General features: G+C 35.7%; 1 protein-coding gene across 1 annotated transcript; it reads right to left on the reverse strand.

Moving 5' to 3' along the window:
• Positions 1-250: 250 nt before the first annotated feature.
• On the reverse strand, positions 251-2,118 carry LOC126702158 (uncharacterized). Its single transcript, XM_050400817.1, has 2 exons — positions 2,012-2,118; positions 251-1,427 (listed from the first exon to the last, which is right to left on the reverse strand). The coding sequence occupies exon 2, from the start codon at positions 1,425-1,427 to the stop codon at positions 351-353; it is 1,077 nt and encodes a 358-aa protein (XP_050256774.1). The 5' UTR covers positions 2,012-2,118; the 3' UTR covers positions 251-350.
• Positions 2,119-14,310: the final 12,192 nt, after the last annotated feature.

Genomic DNA, 14,310 nt, shown 5'->3' on the forward strand with positions numbered 1-14,310 from the left:
CATTTGGATTTAAAATACTGATTTCACATAGCATAAAGGTTGCACTTAAGCATGGTACATACCACAAGGCCTACAAACTATGCATAAAACATAAACCCTCAAAGCTTACAAAAGCATATGGGTACAAACACAACAAGTACCTGAAAAACATCATCAAACATATATAAAAGTTTATCCAAGAGTATATGAAAAGATTTAGAAACAGTTATACACCAAAACCCAGTGTATTAAAAAAAATATAAAAACACTAATTACTCCCCCTCAACAAATTACTCCCCCTCAAGAGCTGCTTTTCTGCTTCAATTATCAATGAACTCTCTCCCCCTTTTTGACATGGAATGGCCAAAGGGTCACTGGTCATGCTGAGTTGTGAAGCTGTCAAGTGTAGCAGCCAAGACATCAATCTGGTCTTGCATGGCTCTCATTCTGTCAGAATGCTCAGTCTGGACTGCCCTGATCCCATCAAGCCTTTCCAGAATGATCTGGAAAGCATCTGGAGGTGCATCTGCAGAAGTTGAAGCTCTGGACCTCTTGCCACTCCTCCTTGGTGTTGAGGTGGATGCATGCCCTGCTGCCTCTGCATCAGTCTCCATTGGGACTTCCTCTCCTTCATCACCTTCATCTTCTTCTCCTGGAAGCCTAACACTGATCCTTTTGCAGGTAAGTTTGTTGATTGCAGAGGGTGTGGACATGTGACTGATGTCTTGAGGAATTTGAACACCCTTCCTTCGAAATATCCTCATTAGGAGACTGGGAAAGATCAGTTTTGGTCTAGATGTTGTTCTTGTCTCATCCACAATGATGTCAAAGATGTGGGAACTTATATCTATGAAGTTCTTCTCTTTGAGATCCATCAGAAAAATTGCTCTAGCACAATTGATTGTGGTCAACTTCCTAATAGGATAAAGGTTAAACATCATGATTATGGTTAGAACCCTCATGTCCACTGGAAAGGCAGTGGTATTCAAACACTTCCCTTCTCTCTGCCCACCTATTCTCTGTTGAACTGTTTCAATAGAGACACTCCTATCCTTGAAATTGACAAACTCCTCATCATCCAAACCCTCAAGCCCTAGTACATCATCTATGACATGTGCATCCAAGATGAATTCTTTCCCTCGAACCCAGCAATTTAACTCATTCTCCTTTATCACAGCATTTGAATAAAATTCTCTAATCAGAGGTTCACACACCAAAGGAAAATCACTTAAAAGTTTGTCCCATCCTCTTCCTTCAAAACAACTGGGAATAAAAGTTTGCCTTAAATCATCCAAATCCACAAATCTCTCTTGAATGATTCCTGCATTCAAGAAGTTATCCTTGTATCTCTCAAAATGATGAACTGACCTAAACAATCTAGGATCCATCTTAAGTCTTTTGTCAGCTTTCTTCGCAGTAGATTTCTTCTTCTGGGGTGAAGGGGCCATCTGTGAACAATCAGAAAAGGCCACAACAACATATAACAATATATGTGCACAACCAGTTAGTACCATGTATTTAACAGAGAAAGATATCAATCAAACAATGTGAACTTCAAACATTTAACCAGCAAGCAATTTAGTTCAACCATATAGATAAACTAATCCTAGGATAGGAAACACATGAACAACATGGTGAAGCCATCCTGAAGGCAGATGAAGGACATTGAGGCAGAAAAAAATGATATGACAAACAAATAATATATAGAACCTAACATAGTCTTCCCACAGATTATCAAACAAAGACATGCACATCTTGCAAAGGAAAACTCACAACCTCAACAGAACCAATAGTAACATCTCAACAGCTCAAAGTTCAGAGTGAATATGAAAGGAATACTTAGCTAAGCACAAGAGCAATAGGACAATGACTATCATTAACACAACCTATAACAACAGAATCCACAAGCTAAGCAAGAACAAAGAGCAGAGACCGAACCACAAACCCATTTCAAAAACACAATCAAATGCGAAAAATCAAGGGTAAAAGCACAAAATCAAGTAGAAAAGAGTGAAAATCAGAAAACCCATACCTGGAACTCGACGATTTTGGGCTGTAAGGATGCAACACAAGAGATTGGAAAAGGGAGCACGGAGTGTTTGGGAGGGAGAGTGTTTAGAGAGAAGATGAACAGTCACAAAAATTCGAGGGAAAAGCTGAAAAAGTTTAAAAACTGCTCCTGTTTCTGCAAAACACGCGATTTTCGCGACTGGTTCAAGTCGCCACACAGTCGCCAGCTCAAGCCGCCAAAGCACTCAAGAGGAAAATTTTGAAAAATTTTTCTAAGTGTTTTTCGCGACTGGAAGGTCTACCCGCGAGTGAGTCGCGAGCTGAGCCGCGAAAATCTCTGAGTGAATCTCGCGACTGGACCTTCCACTCGCGAACAAGTCGCCAAAACTGACCAGCGAAGATGCGACTGATTCTCGCGACTTGACACACCCGCGAATGAGCCGCCAAAACAGGACAAAACTGTATTTTTGAAATTTTCAGATTTTTCAGCAAAACACTTTCCAAAAACACCTAAAACACTCAAAAATCTTTTTGTGCTTGAATTAACAAAGATTGAGTATGTGAAAACACATTTTATCAAGTACAATCACACAAATGAATATGGCATTTATCAAACATAAACTTGTGTGTTGTGTGTGGATATCAACAATGAAATAGTCCTTTGTCTAATGTGAAGCTTCAATGATCAATTCAACCAAGGCATACACAGTTAGCACTAGATCATGTGACCAATCTCAATTATAGAAATATGAATATATGACTTCCCACACAACTTGATAACATAACTAGGAGTCTTTCATTTGACTCCACTTTCAGCCATAACATTTGATCTTTTGAGGCAATCATCTCTCATTGTGAGAAGGATAAATAACATTTTTCTTTGAAGAATAGGCCTTTGGCCTTTTTGAAAGAAGTTTCACTTTTAATATAAAGTCGCTTACCCTTTTTCCTAGTCAAATACTAGAATGTGCGACAGGCTTTTGCAGCTCAATATCTCTTTTCATTTGGAGATTTACATTTAGTGAGCTCTTTTTAGCAAAAAAAAATAAAAAATTGGGAAGAGATATAGACACAAGTCTATGCATGTTTCAAGATCAACATAACCATTCACTAATCATTCATGACAAGTTTGAAGATCTATTTACAACAATTACATAGATTTCAAGATTTTTCCCAAAGTGATATGAGTGCATGAAAACAAGCAATGCTCGACAATGCACAAAGCCATTAGCACAAAGGTACAAGGCAAAACGAGTTTTAAGACAAAAACTCAACAAAGTCAATCAAATGTTTAGATTTTCAAATTCTTTATGTGATTTCTGGATTTTTGACTCAAGAAACAAAAAGAATGATAAAACACAATTAAGAGATATTCACAAACAAACAACCAAAATCAAAAACAACAAGCATACCAAACAAACATAGTCACAAATCATAGGAAGTATTAATGCATGGACATGTTGTAATGCTTATGCATGAGTACCCCTTTTCACCCACACGACACTTGCGTTTGGGGTGATTTCCTTAGAGGGTTGGGTACGGGAGTTAGGACTTTCAAACCTTCGTGAGAAGCTTTCCAAGCAGTTGGTGAAAGCACCAATCATCTTCATCACGTCCATCATTCCGGGATCTCCATTTTGCTCTCTAGGTTGATCCCCTGCCCAAGTTCTCCTATCAATTCTTGGTCCTCCTGACCTTTGAGGAGTAGCACTGTTCTTTGCTCTCAGCTTTTGGCAATTCGGTCGAGTGTGCCCTTGAAGTCCGCAATAATGGCACACATACATTCCTCTAGGACCTCTTTGTGGTCGAGGACGTGACTTGGCACGAGACTCAGACCTGCCCACATACTGATTACGATGATTCAGCATCCGTTGGTCCACCACATTCTTCTTCTCCTCCACCTCAAGCTTCACACCAATAGGATCAGCTGCAACTGGATCTTTGGCTTTGACAAACTTCACTTCTTTGGTGACATTTCCAGTTGAACTACTTCCTCCGCTATATCCCAGTCCGGATTTGTCTGAGAAGCTCTTTTGAGAAGATATAACATCGTCAAGCTTCTTGGTGGTGACCCTCTCTATTTTTGCATTTGCTTGAACAACCTCACTTTCAAGAAATCTCACTTTAGTGTAAGCTTCGGAGAGCTCACCATTCAAAGTTTCAATCTCGCATTTGGCCTCCCTATACCGGATTAGGAGACTTTTGTAGTCCTCCTCAGCCTTCTTCATCTTTCTCACAGCAGCCTTGGCCACCCTTGTGTATTCACCAGATTTCTCCAAAAGTGAGTTGTAATTTTCTTGAAGAGTAGCTGTGCTTTCTTCTTCTTCAGCTTCCGATTCTTCAACAATTCCTAGTGAGTCATCCTCACTATGTTCTCCAAGGTCTTGAACAAGCAAATTCAATTCATCCGAAGACTCAACATGAGCAATAGTCATGAAAGCTGAGTAGTTCCCTTCTCCATCACAGCTCTCTTCAGATTCTGAGTCGGATGAGTCTGAATCACTCAAGGTCGTGGCATACACCTTGCCTTTTGATTTCAAATAATTAGGGCATTCCCTCTTGAAGTGTCCATGCCCGTTGCATTCAAAACAAGTAACACTTTGTGTGGATTGGGATTCTTTTCCATCTTTCCTTTGGAAATCCCTCTTCTCCCTTCCAGAATTTTGGAATTTTCTCTTATCATCAAATTTTCCATTGTTTTTGAATTTCAAAAACTTCTTGAAATTTTTAACAAGATAGGCTACATCCTTGTCCACCATATCTTCTCCCGAAGTGCCTTGATCTTCCACCTTCTCATTAGTGGTCTTTAGAGCAAGGGATTTACTCTTCCGTTGATTTGGCAGAGTCATCTCATAGGTTTGTAAAGAACCAACCAGCTCCTGAACCTTGATATCGTCAAGATCCTTGCTCTCTTCAATGGCTGTTACTTTGGCACGGAAGCTTTCCGGCAATGATCGAAGGATCTTCCTGACAATCTTAGAGTCCTCCATCTTCTCCCCCAAGTTAAACTTACTGACAACCACTTCATTTAACTTCCCATAGAACGAGTCGAAAGACTCATCCTCACTCATCTTGAGTTCCTCAAACCGAGTGGTCAGCATTTGTAACTTGGTATCTTTCACCTTCTTCGTGCCTTCATAAGTTGTTTCCAGAATCTCCCATGCAACTTTGGCAATGGTAATGTGAGAAATCCTGTGAAATTCATCTGGAGACACACCACAGAAGATAGCATTTAGTGCTTTACTGTTAGCATTAGATGCAGCAAGAGCTGCCTTATCCCATGTGGATTTGGCTGCCTCAGGTTTGGTCCAACCCATCTCAACAGCATCCCACACGGATTCATCAATAGAGCATAGAAAAGCTCTCATACGAACCTTCCAAAACGCATAATTACTTCCATCAAAATATGGAGGTGCATTAAGGGATTGAGACCTATCCATCTCAAAAAGAAAGGGAGTCAAGGATCACACAATGGTAATAAAACCAAACAGATGTGTACCCGCTCTGATACCAATTGAAAGTTCAAAAACGTGTACAAAAACACTTTTGAACGTTTAGACCCCCAAAAACCAATTTAATCAACACACGCAATATGTTAAACAATAGTGTGCGGAAACTTAACATATGCTATAACATGGTATTGATTAAACAACTATCTAAGCCACAACAAAATAAACCACAGCAGATAATGTAAAGGCAGAGATAGAGAGGAAGGAAGATGCAAACACAGCGATAACACCAGATATGTTATCGAAGAGGAAACCGAAGACCTCGGCGAAAAACCTCTCCGCCGCCCTCCAAGCGGTAATCAATCCACTAGAAAATACAGTTGGGATACAAGGACAGCAATAGACCCTCCAAGCCTAATCTACCCAATGCACCTAAGCCCTCCAAGCTTCTTGCTCCAACGAGGTTGCGCCGAACCTTTTTCTTTTCTAGCTTTCCGGATTCCGCTACTACACCGTAGCATCAACCAATGAATATTGGCTCCTTCCTAACTGCTTCCCAGAACTCCAAACGTCTGTCTCACAGAGATGATAATGGTGAGAACCAGGTTTGGTATAATGGCCTCTCAAGGATTTGACAATGGAGAGGAAGAGAGTGAGGGATTTTGATGAGACTCTAAGGTAGAGATTGTGGGTGAAACAATCTGGTTTTTCTTTAGGGTTTCTCTCTCAAAATTCTCTCTGGAAGCTCTCTTTCAAACGTGGGTTAAAAGGGTATTTATACTGGAGAGGAGTGGAATGCGAAACGTCAGGTTTTACCAAAACAGGGGTGGCTCGCGGCTTGACCTCGCGGCTTGACTAAGTCGCGAGTTCCAGTCGCGAGTTAACCGTATGGCCAGTTGTCCTGTTTTGTCCTGTAGTGCTCCAGCTAGCATGACTGTTCATCTTCCAGCATGCTTGGCACGTGTGCATCTTCTGGCGGGTTGAAGCCGCGAGACCAGTCGCGAGTCCCAGCCGCGACACTCTGTTTTCTTGCACACTCTTGAGCAATCTTCACACTATCTCACTCACTACCCTTACAACAAACCCACCTAAATACAGGGTTACTAAATGCTGAATTACAAGCAAATTTGGCACGGAATAAAGCCAATTAGATGGTTGAATAAATTCAACCTTACAGTCTCCCAATGGGTTTAACAGCATATAACCTTAGTGAAAAACAATGGGCAATATCATTGATTTATTATATGTACATATCCGAAAGAAAACGTAAGCCATAATCATAGATTAGAACTTGTAATTCCATGGCTCAATTCAAGAATATACGTACTGGGCAGTGCGTAATCTAGCATAAAAGTGCAAGTCATATTCTAGGAAAATCTCTTTTAAACAATCTACACATCCCTAATGTTTTCCATGATAAAATTCTAAACCTTCAATTCCTTGTTTCTAACAGTGAGAAATCATACTTTGAACAATTTGGTTGCCTCTTTGATTGTATGGGAGTAGACAATTTTGTGGTGCTACAAAATTGGTGAGAAGATTAAAGTTTTAGTTCATACAATTTAGTGCTGCAGTTAGAATAATAAATAAAAAAATAAAAGAGGAAGATGTTTTATGGGCTTCTTGGAGTCTAAAGAGATAAAGCTCAAGTGGGTTTTAAACTCCAGCCCACTACCCGATCAAGCCCACATCTCTGATGCGTTAAAATATAGGGTAGAGGAAAAGATAAATTTGGGTTTTCATGAGAAGAGTTTCACCACTAAGGAGGTTAGGAGGTGTTTTTTTAACTTGGAGTTTAGAGCACACACAATTGAAGAGGCAACCAAATTGTTCAAGGTATGATTTCTCACTGTTAGAAACAAAGATTTGAAGGTTTAGAATTTTATCATGGAAAACGTTAGGGATGTGTAGATTTTTTAAAAGGGATTTTCCTAGAATATGACTTGCACTTTTACGTTAGATTACCAACTGCCCACTACGTATATTCTTTAATTGAGCCATGGAATTACAAGTTCTAATCTATGATTATGGCTTACGTTTTCTTTCGCATATGTACATATATATATATATAGATATATAATAAGTCAATGGTATTGCCCACCGTTTTTCATTGAGGTAATATGGTGTTTAACCCATTGGGAGACATATTTGTATATATATTAAATCTTAGAATTGGCCTCTGTGTGTATGGCTTTCACGTTGTCCACTGTGGGTCCCTAGAACAAGTGAATATTGCCATCACGTTTTCTTTCGGATTTGTATATATTAAGTCCTATTAGTTTTACCACGCTTTCTTTGGTTATATATATTAGGATGGTTTAACATTTTCTTTGGGTTTTCTATTAAACCCTAGGGTCCCTACAGCTTGTACTCTAGAACAAAAGTCAAGATTATAAAGCTTAAATAATGTATAAGGGTTTACTTTCTGTTGGGGCATTTATCAAATCCTGAGTTTACAACATATTGGTTACTTCCTCTAGAGTTTGATAAATTCAAGGAAACATTTGTGGGTAGAGATTCCTTGCATTAGTGTTATTAATTAGTTCAACAAAGTATAATCTTAGTGAGTCAGTTTGTATAATTCGATGAGCTTTATATTTTGTCAATGGTATTAAGTAATTTCCATTATTAATTAAAGGTCCTATTTAAGTGAGTTTTGAGACTTTTTGGAGGGTGTTTCGGCTGGAATTTCAGAGTGATTTAAGTGCTGTAAGTAAAAGAGGCCAATTCTAAGATTTAATATATATACAATATGTCTCCCTATGGGTTTAACAGCATATAACCTCAGTGAAAAATGGTGGGCAATATTATTAACTTATTTTATATATATATATATATATATATGTACATATCCGAAAGAAAACGTAAGCCATAATCATAGATTAGAACTTGTAATTCCATGGCTCAATTCAAGAATATACGTAGTGGGCAGTGGGTAATCTAACGTAAAAGTGCAAGTCATATTCTAGGAAAATCTCTTTTAAAAAATCTACACATTCCTAACGTTTTCCATGATAAAATTCTAAGCCTTCAATTCTTTGTTTCTAACAATGAGAAATCATACCTTGAACAGTTTGGTTGCCTCTTCAGTTTTATGGGAGTAGACAATTTTGTGGTGCTACAAAATTAGTGAGAAAATTAAAGTTTTAGTGCATACAATTTAGTGCGGCAGTTAAAATAATAAATAAATAATAAATGTCTATTAAAAACTATCATAATTATCCAATTTCATATTTAGATAATATATATAGGTGAAAAAAATCATATTTTATTAAACTATTTTTTGCATTGCACAAGTTATTGACTAGTGTATATACATGCAAGAAGATTTCTAGAACAATAAGAATAGTGACACAAAAATTTACACAATTTTTTTGTCAATTGTTGTAGTAATATATTGTGATTAGTGTATTATTATTATTATTGTTGTTGTTGTTATTATTTCATAATTGGAAAATTATATGAGATATGTGACGCAAAATTTGACTCCAATTAAGAATCTAATTGGATTTTTTTTCAATTATATATATATATGTGTGTGTGTGTGTGTGTGTGTGTTACACCGCTCAATATTTTTTAATTGGATGTGAATTTTTACAAAATTCACCGTTAAATTACATTATCGTTGTATATTCTTTATGCTTGTAAAATTTTATGGTGATCAAATATTAATAGCCATGTCATCAATCAATTGTCAAATTAAATTCAAATTTTTGTAGTTTAAAATATTGCATAAAAAATGAGTTTATAGATGGAATGGTAAATAACATCCAAATGACATGGATGTTAAGAACATATAGAATATATAATTCAATGGTAGGATTTTCAAAATATGAATTTTATAACAATTTATTGAATAGTGTAACATTACTTAGAATTAAATCAAATGTAACTTGAATCTAACTTATATGTATAAACTAGTAGTACTCAAAGCATTTTCCCAAATTGAATTTGAGCACCAATTAATATATATATATATATATATAAATTGTAGTTCTCAAAGCATTTTCCCAAATTGGATTAGAGCACCAATTAATAACGACCCCTATATAGGTGCTAGTATGCCTCAGTTTAATGAAAGTGGGCCCTGGAATTTTTTGCTTTCTACAGTCGATTGATTCCTTTATAAACAAGGAAATGCTCGTTAACTAGGCAAAAGAAAAATTAAAATAAAACAACCATTGTATCTTTTTTGCATTTCTCATTCACAAATCCATCTCTTTTGAATTTTTCAGCACTCATGAATATTAACAAAGAGTTGGAAAGACTTGTGATGCAAAAAGCGGAACTGAGCGCAGTAATAGAAAAGACAGATACCCGTCTCAGCAATCTTCAATCGTTTACTTTCGTTCTTGCAAATTTCTACTTTGTGTTTCAAGGAGTCATATTAACAATTATTTGCACTGATGCAGAGAAGCTCAAGCCACCATATGGTTGGTTCCTCTTTGCTATCTCTATATTAGCAGTTTTACTTAACTTGTTTGCGTTGATTATAACTGGAATCAAGTACGTTGAAACTAAAGGTAATCGAGAATTTTTCGAGTTCAGGCTCAACAAAGTGAATATGAAAATATTCAGGCTTGATTTTAACTACGAGGACGAGTATGATATTGAAAAACCTGTAGGTTATGGAGATCGTCAACTTAAACGTGGTATTTTCTTAGCTGTTTACATGATTTTTCTCCTAGGCTTTACAGTTGTTGTTCTTGTGTGTTTTTGCTGGAAATTCCTGCTTCATGCGCCTCATGCGTCTCCTGCGTTTCCTGCGCCACCAAAATGAGGGTTGAATGCATTAGGCTCTGTAATGGTGCCAAGTGCATGAAAATTTGCAGCGAATACTGATACTCCAACAAGATTCAAGCTTCTTCCATGGATGTATTATTCAATTTCAGTGTCATATTTTATTTTCCTAGTACTCTTATATACATATATATATATATATATATATAGCTGGTTCTGTGAAATGTATTATTCAACCCTATAATAATGATGCTTGATGCATGAACTCTTTCTTCTTGTCCACGTACGTAAATGGTCTAGTTTTGTGTTTGTTCTTGATATTGTAACTCTTGAGATGCAGGAGCTAGTGATGAATAAAAGTTTCATGTTGCTCTTGATCTTAATCCACTCATTTATTTACTATTTTATTTTTCTTTAAAAAAAAGTTAGTTTTTTTAGACGAAAATAAATTAAATCGTTCGATGCGTTCTCACTTCTCACCATACATTGAGCCATTATCATCATTATTTATAATACAGAGCTATCATACTTAACACATTTAAGAGATTAAGGGTATGTTTAAATACTACTTATTTTGTTGAAAGTACTGTAAATAAAGGTAAAAGTTAATTGAAATAGTACAGTAAGGCTCATGAATAGTGTCACCCATGAATAGTGTCAAAAAGTGCAATGAGGCTTATAAATAGTAACAAAAATAAGTTGAATAGTGAAATAATTTTAATTTTTAATCCTAACCTAAACGCACACTAAATGCTTTAAAGATTTGGTGTAATTATCTTATATATATCTCTACCCTCTAATCAAATATTGTCATATGGGAGTGAGGCACAACACGTGAGAATTTAAACAGGAGGTAAAGTGGAGGAGGCAGAAATCGAACTCAGGACCTTCTACGTAACTCTGATACTATGTTAAATTACTGATTATACCAAAAACTTAAGCTTTACATTTAAGACTATCACCCATCCTCCATTGGTCATTTCAATGAATTGTTACTATGGGAACCAAGGATGAGACTGTTGGGCCTTAACTCACTTGAGCTCACAATTTATTTGTAGTGGGCTTAAGAATTTCCTACTCTGGGTCGTTCTCGGCATAAAGACTCAAAGCAACACTCAGTATCTTTTTCTCCCTTGACTGTTTTCTCTCTATTTTTCTGAACCCCTTCTTCCTCCCAAACTTCTGCTATTTATAGCTAAGGTTAGTGGTGAGATTACGATTTCAGCCTCTGTTAGTGCTATTGAAGGTCCAATATTATTTGATTTAAGTGGGTATTTAGGTGAGAGTGGGGTGCAACAATTATGGCCTTGGAACTTGGTTCCAGCTTAGTCGATAGTGCTCGGTAATGCAGTTTACCGAGCATATCATGATTTTCCCGGACACGGTTAATACGCTTGTTCGGGAAAGCTTATGCCGAGCACTTATCAGAATTCAAGGTCCAAAATTAGTTTTTACGCTAAGGCAAATCCAAGAAGGGCTTAGGGCAATGGGGCTGTTCCCGTTAGGCTTGGGTCCAAGGGCCTATATGGGTCTTGGGGTCTCGGTGCCGTACAGTTACTTTTTGGCTTCCTAAGAAAAAACACAACCCATTCACCTAGTAAGTAAAAAAATACATGTAAAATAATAATCCAATTAAAATCTATTTCCAACAACTTCTATAAATGTAAAAGAAGTTTCAATATTAATTTTAAATAATTTATCAATAAGTTTTCGTTTCAATAGTAAAGTTTCGTCTTACAGGTCGTATTAACACTAGGTGGCACAATTGTTTTTTTTTTTTTTTCATCAAAAAAAAAAAAAAAGTATATCTCTGTAAAAAGAAAATTATGTAATTGTTATAAAATAACCATATATTAATTGCAAAGCCTCATATGTAAGATGTATTAGTGCCGGTTTTGCTGGGGTGAAAACAATATGGAAAGTAAATGAGACAAAGATTTTTTGAGTTGTTTGGATTGATGGAAAATTTTAGAGATTTTGGTGGGGTAGGTATTCTCTCCCAAGGCTCACCAAAATCATCTCTCCACTTTGGAGTGATTTTAGGAGAGAAAATAAGGAAGAGAGAAGTTGATGAGAAAAATATTAAATTTGCTTATACCTCTACTATGCTCCTGTGCTTAGTTGACTTTTTTTCTCTACTTTTTTTAATGCATTTTCTTTCTTTTAGTTATGAAAGTAAATTTATACAAATTACATTTTTTATCTTTTTTTTTTTTTTTTTTTCTCAATCAAGCAAATGACTCTTCTATTCCTCCACTTTTCAACATCTAACAAAACAATATAAGAGAATACTAACATTTCTTTTATTCTTCTACTTTTCTATCATCTCCTCATTTTAAATTCACCATTTTTTTCATCATTCCAACCAGACGGCTCTAAATGTAATAAATGTAATAGCAAATCAATTTTTCATATAAAGTTTAAATGTTGCGTGAAAAGTATTAATCAGCATCACAGCATGTCATGTATATTTTTCTCAAAAAAAAGGAAAAAAAAAATCTCATGTATATCGAATTCTTGAGGGGTCAACGAAATGGGACATCATATAACTTGCTGGAAATACGTAATTTACTTTATATATGACATTTAATTAAATTATGGGTCACAAATTTAATGAAGACCTGACAAACCACGAATTTCGTTTTACAGTTGGTGGATTTTATAATTGTTGTGAAATAATGGTTGCATTAAATGTTACGCCATCATAATGTGAACACAAGTGGTCATCTGGTCAAAATTATTTGTTACACGTCCTCTACTTTCTTTTTATTTATTTATTTTTTTAATGGACTCGTCCTCTTCCACTTGGCCTTTAGATGTTTTACATTTTCCGGGAGTGTGGGGCAAATCATAAATGAATTTAGTTTTGAATTATAATGGTAGTTGAACAAAAAATAATTCAATTAACTATTGTGTACTCTTGGTACAGTGATCACTTTATAAGTATAAATGTTTGTGGGATGTAAGGGGTAAGGGTTAGAGTTCAAGTCTCTAGAGAGAGTTTTACACACATATATATACTTAGATTAAATTAGAGTAGAAATTCTATTCGGTATATAATAATAATAATAATAATAATAATAATTCAATTAAAATTGAATTTTTTTAAATCCAATTTCTGTAAAATCCGGTGAGAACCAATATTAATTGAGATTCAATTTGTCCAAATCATTTTCTCATTTTATTTAATATAGTTGAGTCTTTTTATCCTAGCAAACAAGATTTTTTCATATACTTAATTTTACTAACGCTGTTAGTTAAGAGTAACTTCCATTGTCAAAGTTTTATCAATTTTATCAATATTACTTTTTTTTTTTTGGAAGACTTTTAGAGCATTCGCATCTGATTTCTTCAAAAAATTCTATTTTACCATCTCAAAACCTACTTTATCAATTATATCATATCATTTTATAACAAACCCAATATTCCAACTTTTATTTTCCTATACAACACATTAAAATAATATATTTACACAATAAAATATATAACCCAAAAAGTAGGAGAGAGAAATTTTGTTGGAATGATTAATAAAAAGTAGGAGAGAGAATTAATTAATTAATTTTTTTTAAATACCATACAGTAGCATCATATAAATAAGATGCTACTGTACTCATGGTGTGCCTAACTGGCGAGTCTGCCGCCTCCATGACTTTCCCTTTTGCGGGTTGCTCCTCAAGCTTTTGAGTGATGATCTTCGCTTGGGTTGGCTCCGAGGTTCTACCCTAGCTTTTCATTGGTTCCTCCCAAGAGCCCTTTCTCGTATCGCGTACGCATCTTCAAGCAATGGGGGGTGGGGGAAGGGGCGCCGAGTACATAGACGAGGGGGTCTCAGGAATGAAAGTCCATTCCTGCGTGCTCTGGAACTCCTTAACTTCGATTGAACAATACCGGATAATGCACACTTTTATGATTTTGATGCTAAAATCCTCTAACATATACCATTTACAAATTCCAATACTAATGCTCTTACCAATATTACTTGGTTAGTTGGTTTAGAATTTTTCCCAAAAGTTTCTGAAAAAATAAATTTTAATATTTATTTTAATTTATTATAATATAACATCATAATTTTTTTGTTTTAATAATGAAGGTTTGTTTAAATGTCATATGTATGCTATGTAGCTCAGTGTTA

This window comes from Quercus robur, chromosome 10, assembly GCF_932294415.1.
Source record: "Quercus robur chromosome 10, dhQueRobu3.1, whole genome shotgun sequence".
Lineage (NCBI taxonomy): Eukaryota > Viridiplantae > Streptophyta > Magnoliopsida > Fagales > Fagaceae > Quercus > Quercus robur.